General features: G+C 39.8%; 2 protein-coding genes across 2 annotated transcripts in view; both read right to left on the minus strand.

The window, feature by feature from the left end:
• Positions 1-13643, minus strand: part of LOC149283271 (LIM and calponin homology domains-containing protein 1-like) — an 81870-nt gene that overhangs the window by 37254 nt on the left and 30973 nt on the right. Inside the window, exons 3-5 of the mRNA XM_089497802.1 lie at positions 9655-9761; positions 8924-8954; positions 4366-4476 (exon numbers count right to left, since the gene is read on the minus strand). Coding sequence (XP_089353928.1) covers positions 4366-4374 — 9 coding nt within the window. The 5' untranslated portion in view covers positions 4375-4476; positions 8924-8954; positions 9655-9761. The remainder of the gene's footprint in view (positions 1-4365; positions 4477-8923; positions 8955-9654; positions 9762-13643) is intronic.
• Positions 8846-13643, minus strand: part of LOC149283272 (LIM and calponin homology domains-containing protein 1-like) — a 78109-nt gene continuing 73311 nt past the window's right edge. Inside the window, exons 4-5 of the mRNA XM_089497803.1 lie at positions 9655-9761; positions 8846-8954 (exon numbers count right to left, since the gene is read on the minus strand). Coding sequence (XP_089353929.1) covers positions 8846-8954; positions 9655-9761 — 216 coding nt within the window. The remainder of the gene's footprint in view (positions 8955-9654; positions 9762-13643) is intronic.

Raw genomic sequence — 13643 nt, forward strand, 5'->3', positions numbered from 1 at the left:
ATAAATCAACTTAACGTGTTTGCTGACAAATTAAAAACATTGTGTACATTTTCAATGGCAACAATATACCAGTTTGAAAATTGTGTAGAGTTTTTGAAAAAAAATGTCAAACAAAATGCCAACAAAATGCAAAATACTGGAAAAACAAAAATAGTATTGCTTGTCCTGGTGTTAAAGGGACACAGCAGCTACCATGTGCACTATAATGCAAAAGGTCCCTTATGGTCCCGAAAAATTCTTAGTGTACCCCCCTGTTGTGTATGGTCCCCGTTTGCTTCTGCTATTCTGCACGCAGGAGGAGAGTTCGGGCAACAAACACTGGGGGCTGGATGTTATGTAGACCCACGGGCGCGGGAAGTGCTACCATTGATTTATGAGAGCACGTTCCTGACACTGATTGGCTGCTTGAAGCAGCCAATCAATGGAAAGAAACATCAGACCGCACATGAGGACAACAAAGCACCCCTGGCACTGGTTTGGAGGGTTTAAATGTAATGGTCTTTTACATTATGCTACTTTTCCTGTCTCTCGTCCTGAGAATATGATGTTCCAACATGCATTTTTTTTCCTATTTCTCTTTTATTACCCTCTATTATAAACAAATATTGTAAATATGATTTTTCACAATAATTAGTGAAATAGTTCTACCGAGCATATTCTCTGAAAATGTCTGAAGAAAGCTTATTATGCCAGCAGATCAATCGAGCATTTCTAGAATACGGATCCATCTCCAACAAATAAAGAAGTGGAACACTTGGGCGAGCGTCATAGAAAACACAGAGATATGGACAGTACAGGCTGATATCTAGTTAGGTCCTAACTGTATCCTGTGAGCCTGAGCAGGTAGATAGGACATCTGACTGTGATCCATATTTCCCTCCCCACACACACATGCTCAGATCGATGGGATCTGTTTAATTTATAATTTAAGCAGTATACTGTAAGCTTCCTTTTAATAATCACTGCTGTATAAATGCTACCTTCTGGTAATGATGCATAATATATCTTACACACGCTCGACATGCGTACGCTGAATCATATACATGTCATCTATGCACTGGTTCCACTGATCACCTTACCACCTCTTATGTGTGTTGGTTATTTTTCCCAAATTAAAGGAGTGTAAAAATCAGAAATAAGACAAAAAGTAAGATTGCAAATCATAAAAATTCTGTGCAGTGTAAAGTTACAGGTAGCCTATAAGCATCTGCAACGTTCAGTTATTCGGAATTTGCAGAATGAGTGCATCAACAATCGTTTCTGTCCTGGGGTGTAGGGGATTGAACGAGGCTGTATCTGACTCACATGTTCTGGAAACTGAAAACAATGGCTGCCTTTAACAATCCTGCAATGCTGAATTCTTCCCAGGGCAAGCTGAACTGGATGGGGAAATGCACTGGCGGAAAGGTCAATAGAATCTATCCATGTACAGTATCACCTTTGTTTACTTCTAAATCTTCTTATGAGGACAACGGCATATGCAAAAAGCCAATTCCTGGTCGCAGTGCAAAAAAATGATCTATGCAACAATGATTAAAATTACTTTAGGTTCATTAAATGGGTTACAGTGTAATACAGTGGGATACCTTACCTCCCAATTTCTCAAAGGCCAACACTGTGATCCGCCATAACCCTCACCACCCCACACAGCCTTCCATGCTTCATTCCCTTGTTTCTCTTAACACACTATGTCTGTTTGAGCTAGGTACAGGTCTCTGGTCCAGTACTGTTGACTACAATATTCACTGCTTGGTTCTTTGAATAACATACTAGTTGCTGATTAAAATCTCAGTATAGGATGATTGCCATGGAGTACAACAATAGCTACCTCCAGGTCTGTAGATTTAGGTTTACCTGTAGGGTTATTAGTACAAAATGAAATAATGAAATTCTTCAATGCTATATTTATATATGTCTGTATTTAATAGTCTAATCAAAATGTGGCTTCTCATGGGACTTCCCCTTTAAATAATGCTTTGCATAATATATAAACAGCTCATACAAGAAAGAGCAGGGCTCACATTGTAAATATCATCTGACCAACGAAGCTCCCATTTGGGTCTGAGAGTCACCAAGACAGGTGGACAGTGGTGTAAAATGTAATCTGCTACCCCCCCTTAATGGAAGGATGGTCAAATATGCAGCGTATGTGTACAGACAGTGTGTCCCAGAGTACGAAGCTTTCCATACTCACTGTGAGGATAGAAGTATCTGGCTGTAAGAGACCTGATGAGTATTGAGCACACCATGATCTGGTCTCCATGATCAGGATTAAACAGAATGGCACTATGATACAGCTGCTGCTACTAGTAACAGAAGGATGTAGTGTCTCATACAGCCCTATCAACCATTAATATACATAAAATGACTACTTAATTTTAGATGCATTATGTACCTGCAGGAAAAAATAAAGTACTTTCCTGTAGGTGATGTACATTTGTGTGGTGACTTTTTTGGCCACTTACACGTAAATGTTTGCCATACACATATTGCATACATATTGGGGAAAAAAAACCATTTTATTTATTTTTAAGACATTTCATCTAAGTAAAATTTCGCCTCCTTCAAATTTTTGCGAAGAACTGAAAGGCTCCTGCTTTGGCATCGCCTAAAGGAATAATTAAATGATAGGGACTAAAAAATGTTTATTCGCTGAACATACTAGGGAGTAAAAAAATGGATCAGACTATTACTATTAATGTAATTAACAGCAATCGTGGCAGTTATAGTCATTATGTTACTTTACTCAAAGTATCCGTTTCATACCTTCAACCACCACAAATGATCGATTCTCTAGTACCCAGCAGATCATTTTTTTTTTAAAGTTTGCAGGGATCATAATACTTACATTCCACATCTAGCACTCTTGTTAGTGCTGAGAAATATGATCACCACATGCAAGATAACGCACCATGTGATTCATGTCATCATTTATCTCCCTACAAGATCCGTTTATGCCCTGCCAAACTATACAGAGCATGATATTATCATCTGAGGTTTGGCAGCAAAATTCATGACACTGAATACTGAAACACAAAATACCGGTCAAATAGCAAGAGATCAAGAAGTTATAAGACCTTTCTAATTACACAACTTACAATATGTACACATACGCAAGGGGCAGGTAATTTAGGCAAACATCACATCATTTCTTTAATCTCAAAAAACATGGAAACCCTTAATAAAATACTTCAAAAGGATGACAAGTTGGTATGTACACTAAACTTCAAAGCATTTTTGTTTCAGAGGTACTGTATATATGATGGGATTCAAGTACATTCCGATGTTTATCATTCTATCAACAGTACAGTACTGCGCAGATCAAATCAAGGCCATCCCAATCCAGAGAAAAGCTAAATGGTAATATTTGCAATACTTAAAAACACAAAGAAAATCCCAGCCCTACGTATTGCATTTTCTAAAAATAAAATATGTTTCGGATGACACGTAGGACATATATATATATATATATATCCACGGGGTATAGCGAGAGGAGAATTGACAGACTAACACAAACTGATTAGGTGAAGAGATATAAAAGCATACTTTTATTTATATGCAAATAATATAATGTAACCACATGAGAAAGTGACTAAAAAAACCCCAACAAACGTTAAAAATTTCCACAGACATTAACACAGGCTGCAAGTTAGTTAAAGGGACACTCCAGCCATCGTTTAATGATTTTATTGGGAGTACTTTGCTGCTCGAAGAGAGTATCTCACTGACTTAAAGTGACCATGAAACATTCTGGACTATGCTCTGAGACACCAGTCAGTCCTTTATTATGATTCATGTACTTTTGGGGCATAGTCCAGCATATTTCATTTGTTACAAGCAATCTCAAGCATTGTCCTTTTGGGGGGAAAAAAAGATGAGAGTTAAGAACTATTCCTTTTTCGAGGTGGCTAAAAGTAGCTTTGAGCGCATGAAACCCACTCATAGTCCCATCATCTCCTAGTATTTACTGAAAGTCTTGTCACGAACCCCAGCAAAGGTTGTCTGACCCAGTTGACAACAGTCATCTTAACAACTGGAAGGAAAGAACATCATGGAGAAGAACAACCATGCAGGTCTTGAAATTAAGATACCTCCACGGTAAACATACATGCAACCAATAGGATTTCGATACATTTTAAAGTAATTACATCCTACAGATGATGTACACATGGCAGACTAGTCCATGCTCTGCTACCGCACCATGCCAGACCCTTTCCAACCAGAAGAGGGAGAGCTCCTGGTAGCCAGGTATGCTTACTTGTTACTGCTTCGGAACAGCAGGGGAGCTTATTCATGGCTCTCTAAATCAACGAGAGGCCCATAATCTCATGTCCCCTAATCGCGCATAAAAAAATACATACATACCTTTCGCATTTGTGCTAGCAATCCCTCAAACTCCTTCAAGTCAAGGTGGTTACCACTATACGAAGCACAGCTGTGAGCAGCCTTTCCAAGCCAGTAAACAGTGACTAGTATCTGCGGAAAGGATTACATTTTTGTAACATATAATAAATTACAAATGTTATTTTTTGTTTGTTTTTTTAAGCGCAAAATTTGGAATAAGAAAAAATATCCATTAAAGCAAAAAGACAAAAAAAAAAAGGAGGAAAAAACAAAATGCAGCACTGATGCAACTAGAGAAACATCAGGTATTTATTTAAAGCAATAATTAAAACTGGTACCATTCCATTAAATCTCTGGGGTAAGTTCATGTTGCCAACAATAAATACAAATACGTCTGAGAACATTTTTGAGATTTATGGGACACTAAACTGGTTCAGACATTATTTCCTATCATGGCATATGATCTAAAAGCAGAAAAGAGTGTTTTGATAAAATGACCTAAATAGACTATGTGACTGTGAGGTTAGACATGTATAGGGTTAAATTTAGGTTTAAACCCCATTTTAGATATTTTTATGATTACGTCCGTGTTAATTAAGGCATTAAGCATCTTCCAAAGCATGCAATCAAATCAATATCATGTATGCTCTACCAGTCGTGTATACAGGACTTTCAGAGCTGCTCGTCAAATCCGTTCATATTAACCAGGTCAGAGTTTAAATCTATATTTTAAATCAAGACAGGCCTTCCTATAAGCTAATGATGTTTCAACTGAACCAGTCTGTTCTGGAGCTGTGAAGGATCCCACTTTTGTATTCCGGTATAGCAGAACGGCTCAAACCTTTGGATTCCACTGCTCAACACCAACAATAGGACTATAAATCATTTCACATATGGAAAATTCAAAGAACAAACAGGAAGCGTGGGCTGATTTCTGGGTCCAATCTCCTACTATTGATTTCAGCATGATTACATGATGACAGGAACTGGCCTGTAATTTTTTTTATATAACCTTTCTTCAATCCCTTTTTTGCATCTGCATGTAATTGTACCATATTATATTATGTTTTGCATTAAACTACACTTTTTAAACATTACAACCATAATAGTTGGGTGAGTGTGGTAGTGTGTTCTCTGTGGTTGTGACCAAGAGTGGTGTCCGTGTGGTTCCCCGTGATTTGTGAGGGATCGGAGAGTGGGGTGTGTGTGGCAGAATGTGGTTTGTGTGAATGATTGTAACATACCCCTCTCATTATCCCTCATTTTACTGCACTGCCTCATCTAGTATATCACTGCTGAGATCCTATACCTACAGGGTCTTCTGGTTCTGACTGCATTGTTCAGATGTAGCTTGCAAACTGAGAACATCTCAGCTGTCACCATAGCAGCAATATGGGACATGGGACAGACCCCCTAAATTTGGGATGGTCCCATAAATCCATATGATCCCTGCAGAGGCCGGGCAAAATGATCAAATTATACTCCGAAAATAGCTCTGTCAAAATGAAAGGTGCAATGACAATAACACATCGTGCCAGCGGATGTATGGTGTGTACATAGTCACAAATAACGAACAAAAGGCTTCCAAAAAAAAAAAAAGGATAAAAACATAAATCTGACAGCTGCTCTACAGTGTTATAACAATGACATCACAACATAAACACGTGCCTTGTTTTGGTACCTTCTACTATGGGTGCAGTTGTAAAGTCATTAGATGCCCCCGGCTCTAATACTAACACACACACACATACATACAATTACATCTCTCAAGATGTTCCCACAGATATTTCTTTTCCAGAACAATAGAATTTCCTCAACAATCCCTACCTATGACATAACTCTAATACGTGTCTACCACCATCATCATTTGCTCCCGGAGCCATCACAACTCCTCTTTCACTCTACATCACCTTTTTCAATTTTTTCTGACGACAGCTTTGTAATCCATAGATTGTAAGCATGTTGCAGCAGGGCACTCTTCTCCTTCCGTATCAGTATATCTTAATGTATGTTAATGTTATTTTCAATATTGTATGTTGTCAAATTGAATTAATATTGGCTGGTCTTGGATTTAGCTAGACAGTCCCAATTTTTGGGTACTGTCCCATGTAGTTGCCCCACTGTCCTGCCCCAATTTGAGCACCTGAAATGTTGGTATTTAATGTAACAGGAGGCCAGCGCGTTTCCATTGTGGAAGCAGAGGACATAAATATCAAGCACTGATATATCAATTACAGCCTTCTATCAGTGGTGTATTAAAGCTGGAGCTGCCCTAAGCCTTACCCCTGGCAGTGACCAAGCCTACCCCAGCACTCACTCGCCATCTTTTTTCCTGAGCGCAAGAATACGACATCCTGGCACTCTGCGCCTTAAGGACACAAGGTACAGATGCCGCATGTTATGGAGACTAGGACATGTAGGCACAGACCTCTATAGGGTGAATAAGCCAGTCACCCAATGGGGCCCGAGGTCTGTCACAGAGTGGCTAATGTCCCTCAACATCCACTGTCCTGGGCCATAGGCTAATCATCCTGGCAATGTAACAAATATAAATCGGCAGAGAAAGTTTCAGTCCAGCAGCTTTGTGACAGGTCAGTTGTTTTGAAGCCACGTGATGGGATTCTATGAAATGCATCAGAGAGAAGACAAGGGACTTTGATGGATCAATGCATTTTAAATTTATCTTAATTCCCTTATAAATGAACCCTGACATGTTTTGATGAATGAATTGTTACCCTTTTCACCTGTATTTATCATTACCAGATTATCCACACTGACATCCACATTCTTTGGCAACCTCTAGCGGTTTCAGTGGACATTTTTCCATCACAAAATAAATAGTTTATAGTTAGTGCTGTAAAAGTAATCACATAAGATTCTAGCAGAATCCACAGCGTGCACTCCAATTTCCGACAAACAGTCATTAGTACTTTCTCTGGCATAAATGAAAGGAGCATTATCCCAAATTGGATTATCGCAGAAACAATTCAGATGAGAAATGTGCACATCGATTTAGGAGAGAAGCTCAAGACAGTGTAAAAATGTTTGCATGAGAATGGCAGCTCAACCAGAGGAGCAAGCTTGTATGAACAGGTTCGGAGATGTGAGGGCCGCGCTCTATAACCTCACTGCTCCAATCAACCCTGAAAATAGAGCTAGGAAACTTCACTCGGCTTCTGGCAAGCTCCAGACTAACCGTTTTATTTCAGCTGCCGGAATTCGTCAATAATTTTCTGCTAGTTTAGCAGAGCATTCGCAATACACTCCTGCAAATACACAATGCTGCGTGAAATATCTGTGCGATCAGATATCTGCCAAGAGCCGCTGCTTTAAAGCAGCCCCAGCACCTAAACTATTGTTTGATTTGCAGAGAATTTATGTTAAATTATTATAGCTGTAAGGTTTTGTTTTTTTTTTAAGAAAATGCTTTGTTTTTGCTATGTATAGCTATTACAGAATCCCCAAATGCGCACAGTGAACTGCGATTGAAAAGTGATTTGTCTGCTAAAGCCACACATCAACTTGGAACCAATTTGGTTTATTTGTTGGAAGTGAAAACAGTGTAGCCAATTGCAAGTAAGTTTATTAAAATGAATCCTTAAATCTACCAACACTAAATTCATATGTTCCATATATTTTATAGTTTTATATGATTCAGATTGTCCTTGCGTATAAGAACAAGGAATACATAGCTATACTGCTTAAAGGAGTCATGCGCTGGCAGCAAGTCAATCCCACTGCCGTTACATGGCTCCACATTAATAGCAACTATATGGAAGAGCATAAGGCAAGGTATGACGTGTGATGGTACGATGTGATGGAGAAAGTGTGTTTAAGTATAAGTTTGTTTTAGTGTGAATGTATATGTGTAAGTGTGTTAGAGTGAGTTGTGTGGATTATCCCCCTATATTGCTCTATTAGCTATGGAGCTATACCAACCAAATGGTCATTCAGAAGTTGCATTATTCCTTAAACTGTTTCTAAAGTGTTAATGATTCTATATTCCTCAATACCCACAGCTTCCATTCTGAAAGAACCATCCATTCACTCCACGTCTGAGATCTACAGGCAACTGATTTTCCCCCTACCAATCTGACTCGCCCAAGGAGTCCCTCACTCCTTGTCTCATTCACAACCAAACCGTTAACAGCGTCTCCTTCCCCAACCATGTCTTAATTTGTTAACGTTATTGTTAATATTGTGTATTGTGCATTTAAAAAAACTATTGTTATTTTTTTATTCTCCTCTTTTTCTATCATGACATCAGTCTTTTCCTGGTAGCATTGTTAGAAAATCTTAAAGAAAGCTTTTATTGTGTGGCCAAGTTCAAAAAGATCTTAGGTCTACAGTGAGGCCAATCTCCAGCCTGATTTAAATTATTTGAGTAATAAAATACTATTCAGGACTATAAGAGAGGCATCAATTGCTATGCATAAACCATATCAACTTATCAATTAAATTACTAAAAGGCAGATGATAGACAGACTTCAGAAATCAATTCTTACACCGCGTTTAAGAGATTAATAGTTATGGGTGAGAACAGACAAATAAGTGAAGGTAACTCCACCATCATACTCACATTTCTCAGTTTCCTGTTGCAATCTGAAATCCTGCGTGAAAGGAGAAAAAAAAACAAGAAAACCTGTGTTAGCCTGTGTTCTCCATCATAACTGTCCGGTGCAAAGAGATTAACTGATGGAAAGCATACACAGCATGATCCTTTATGAATTATGTTACCAGCACTGCTACAATCAGAAGACTCAACCTCAAGGCTACAGGTAGGATAGAGTAGGCAGGTGCCAGACATGGCTTAATAATAGCGATATATTCTGCGAGGAAGCACATCAACGACCGTGCTGAGGAACATTTCTCTGCTCTACTACTAATAAAACGGATGAAGAATAAGGCAAAAATATACCCTGTGCCTCCGGACTGGCATCAGTACCAGAAGGAGCAGGCCTTAATGTGCAGCTGCAGACTGGATACATGCGCCTACACACAGTGCGAGGGAAAGAATAGCGTCACACTCAGTGGCCGCCAGCCTTAAAGTGCTAGGGACACTTCTTTCCCAGACTGCTTATACAAAGAGACTATTGAATGTGCTCACATGCTATTAATGTGTTTGTGAGTGTAAGAACTGGGAATGAAGAGAATATGGAATGTCCTCTTTAAGGTACCAGGAATTGGAATTACTTTTCAGATTAAAGCAATCAAACACAAAGTGGAGAGGTGGTCTACAGGTCCTGTGTCTTTCTAAATTCATTTATAGACATATACAGTCTGAGACTCACAGGAATAAGGGCTACTTACCGGAGAGTCGTTCTGTTGGCTATGTCCTGCAGGGCACCTGGGTCAAAAAGCTGCGACTCTTTCAGTCCTAGTTCTTTGCAGCCCCGCAGAAATAATGTTATGTTGTCCTATAATAAATAAAAGTGGACAAAATTAGTAATTCCTTGTTCTCTTTTAGCTCACAATTAAACAACAAACCCCAATATTTATTCAGACCAGTGCTTATCACAGTCTAATCTATCCATGGTACCATTCGTATGAAGCAATGCTGTTGCTAAACTTAAGCAATAACTGGTTAATTCCAAATACTTAATAGAGTATAAAGCTATTCTGATCCTTGGCCCTCCAAGCGACTGGCACATATCATCCAAACCTTTAAGTACAAAAAGTCTAGCTTGATGGAGCTCTACCGCAAGAACTCACAAATGTTTTATATTTTCCCAACACTTTGTTTTGGCTCCATACGAGATCTTCAGGTGTTTTTACATTCTTTGCTGATGAGAAAAGTTGCATTCAAAGAACATTACAATCATCCACAACATTCCTGCCTACATAGACAAGCACTATGTGAACTAATAGTCTAAGGTTGAGTCTAAGGATCTTTATGACGGCAATTTAAATAGTGGCACTGTAAATAGTAATATTGCTGCTGATCTAAGCAGTCAATGAAGAGCACTCAACGCTTGCATTATAACTCTTACTTATCTTTACTCAATTCAAATTATGAAAACCGCACTTGGATCACATTTTGATTTCTTGCTTTGTTCACCTGGTTCCTATGGCCATGGATCTGCCTCTTCATATCACGTGATCAATATTTATATTATATGTATGCCACCTGGTTTGTGAAGGACTCATAAGGGTGGAAATACAGCGATAATACGGATATAGCCATATTAATGTACAGAAAAAACAAGTATTGAACACTCGCTAGCTTTAGAAAAATGTTATTAAAAGTATTTGGAACTCTGAACCTGGGTCAGGAATTTCCCACAGGGGTAAAGAGTTTTTAAAAAATAGGACGGTCATGAGAACTCAGACATAAACTCCTCTATCTGCGATTGTAAATAAGAAAATGTCAACACAGAAATGAGATGCTTGTGAAACTTTAAATAGATTGTTTTTCCTAAATATAAAATTTTGTGGCTCGGTACACCGAGCATTCTAATGGTGTTTACAGATTAAAATAAGACGTTAAGCTGCATCAGTTTTTGGATAATTTTACACAAGGTCATTTTGACTGATGACTGATGTCTTCCCTCATGTTATTTGAATACATTCTTGAAGCCTATTACTGTTTTAAGAAGGAATCCATCAAATCAGGCCAAGTAAAAAATAAAAATAAAAAAAATCCCTCAAAGATTGCCAAAACAAACTTTTGGAAATAGTTCCAAAAATATTGTGCAAGATTACATATGTAACCCGGAGTGGTGTAAAACTGCTCAAATTGTAGTAAATCCAGGACAAGACTTGAAATCTGGCACACCGTGCAAATGCTTGGTGGGCCGCATGCCGTCAGCACCACAATGTGGCCCTGAGTAGACCAAGTGGTCCTCTTACACATGATCACTGGGCATACACAGACACATTTTCACTAATATTCTTGCCCATATCGAGCCAGTTATGGGAGTTCTATGCAGACGGGTAAGTTATCTAATTGGGAGGCATGACAGGTGGCCAAGCATTGCTCTGTACAAGTACCGTATATTATAAGACGACCCCCCAAAATCTAAATATTAATTTAAGAACAAAAAGCCTGAATATAAGACTACCCTATAGGAAAAAGTTTTACCAGTAAATATTAATTCATGTAAACAATGTTTTCAGATTTAATAAAAGCTATGATTGAGAAAAATATATATATTTTTATTTCCTTTTATTTGCCAACCTGCCCCCCCAGTTATGCACATCTGCCCCCAGGGTTGCCACTCTGCCCCAAGAAATGCCTTATACCCCCTATTTGCCACTCTGCCCCATGATGTGCCTTTTAACCCTCTATATGCCACTCTGCCCCATGATGTGCCTTTTAACCCTCCTATATGCCACTCTGCCCCATATGCCTTTTAACCCCCTATATGCCAGAGTGGCATATAGGGGGTTAAAAGGCATTTCATGGGGCAGCGTGGCATATAGGGGGTTAAAAGGCATTTCTGGAGGTATATATATATTTATAACTGCTAACAGCAATCACACTCCTATCAAGCCAAGGCAGCCAGTACATGCTGGAACCTGGGGATGATAGGAGTGTGAGTACAGCCTCCCTATGCCATGCTACCACCACCACCCCCCCTTACACATCCATGCTATCACACACACACTCATTCACAAACATTTAAATACTCATTCATTCCACTAATCACACATACTTCACACATTAATCACAAAAACCCTCCCCCACCCCCAGGGCCGGCCGAAGACTTAACGCCGCCTGGGGCGAAGTTTAAAATGCCGCCCCCCGCCGACGCCGGGGGGGGGGGCGGCATTATCTACCCCCCCCACCGGTACTTACCCTTAAACAGTCCTGCGGCGAGTCTCCCTGTGATGCCACGGTGTCGGCTTGTAATGCTGAGCGCCGGAAATTCACATCACTTCCGGCGCTCTGCATTACAAGCCGGCACCGAGACCGAACAGAGAAATTTGCCGCAGAGGAGAGAGAGAGGGGCGCCGAGCGGGTAAGCGAAAACCACTTGGTGCCCCTCTCTCTCTCCTCCGCTTCAAAAAAAACCGCTTGCCCCAGTCGGCTCCATTGTAGGGCCGGCCCTGCCCACCCCATTACCCGAACTGCAGATCTCCCACTCGCAGACTTCCGCAGAGGCCTGGCTGTGCGAGCAACTTCTCTGGCCCCGCCCCCAGAGGAAGGAGGGGGAGGCAGAATTATGTGACACTCTTCTAGCAGCAGGAGAACAGGAAAGTAGCAGAGACGCTGCTCGCGACCAAAGCACTGGTAAGCAGCCTGGCCCCAGCGGACAGTTTTTTGAGGTCTGTTTAGAAGACTACCTCGATTATAAGACGAGGGGTATTTTTCAGAGCAGTTGCTCTGAAAAAAACCTTGTCTTATAATCGAGCAAATACGGTATTTTCAATGACGTTACAAAGATAAGAAAACGTGATAATACTTATTGGCATCAAATTGCAAGCTTTCCAGAGATTTCATCAAAAGGTGACATCTTTACCAATGATTTTTTTATTTTCTAACAATTCTATTCCATTTTTACATAGATGTAACAGATGCACCCTATAACACAATGAAAAAAGAGCTACAATACACCTAGTCATAAGTACGGTAGTCTGCAGACATTTACAGTAATCTTAGTACAATAGGTATGAAAACATTAGGAAGGGGGGTCCCTGCCCTGTAGAATGTATTGTCTCGTTACCAGAGAGCACCATTTGGGCAAAATGCTGCAATGACTAATTATTATGATGGACCAACACTGGCAAGATTCTCCTGCAAGACTGGATGAGCTGGCCTTGTATTCTGCATCATTTAAAGGTTTACATTAAATAGCACCAAGCCATTCACCCACTAGAAGGTTATCAGGGATGGGCCTTTATAATTTATATTGAAGTCAAGAAGTTTAAATTACAACTCTCCAGCAAACTCTCCTTGCAGCTGAATAAATCTCACTGTGGTGAACGGAACACCATGCAGAGAGAAAAACAGGGTGCAGTTCCAGCTTTTGGAGAACGGAGGGACTCAGTGACATGCGACAATGTATTCTGTTCCAGCAAGTTGCTGTGGACTGCATCACACTATATAGCATTCAACAATAAGAAATATGTATTCTTGCAACAACAGAATTAGTCATCTTGGCTAATTGTCATGGTTCATTGGTCTTCTAAGAAAAATTAATAATCGTTTGGCTTAATCTGCCAGGAAGACAAAAACACAAGCTTTAAAGGCGGTATAAAGAAAAAAATCTGTAGCCACATTAATATCAAATGTTTACAGGGCTCTCATGCTTTTGCCAGCTGGCTGGGATGTCTGAATATGAAGCAACATCTTTATG

The sequence above is a fragment of the Sceloporus occidentalis genome, unplaced genomic scaffold (genome assembly GCF_023333645.1).
Source record: "Sceloporus occidentalis isolate IW3139 unplaced genomic scaffold, rSceOcc1.0.p SCAF_107, whole genome shotgun sequence".
NCBI lineage: Eukaryota > Metazoa > Chordata > Lepidosauria > Squamata > Phrynosomatidae > Sceloporus > Sceloporus occidentalis.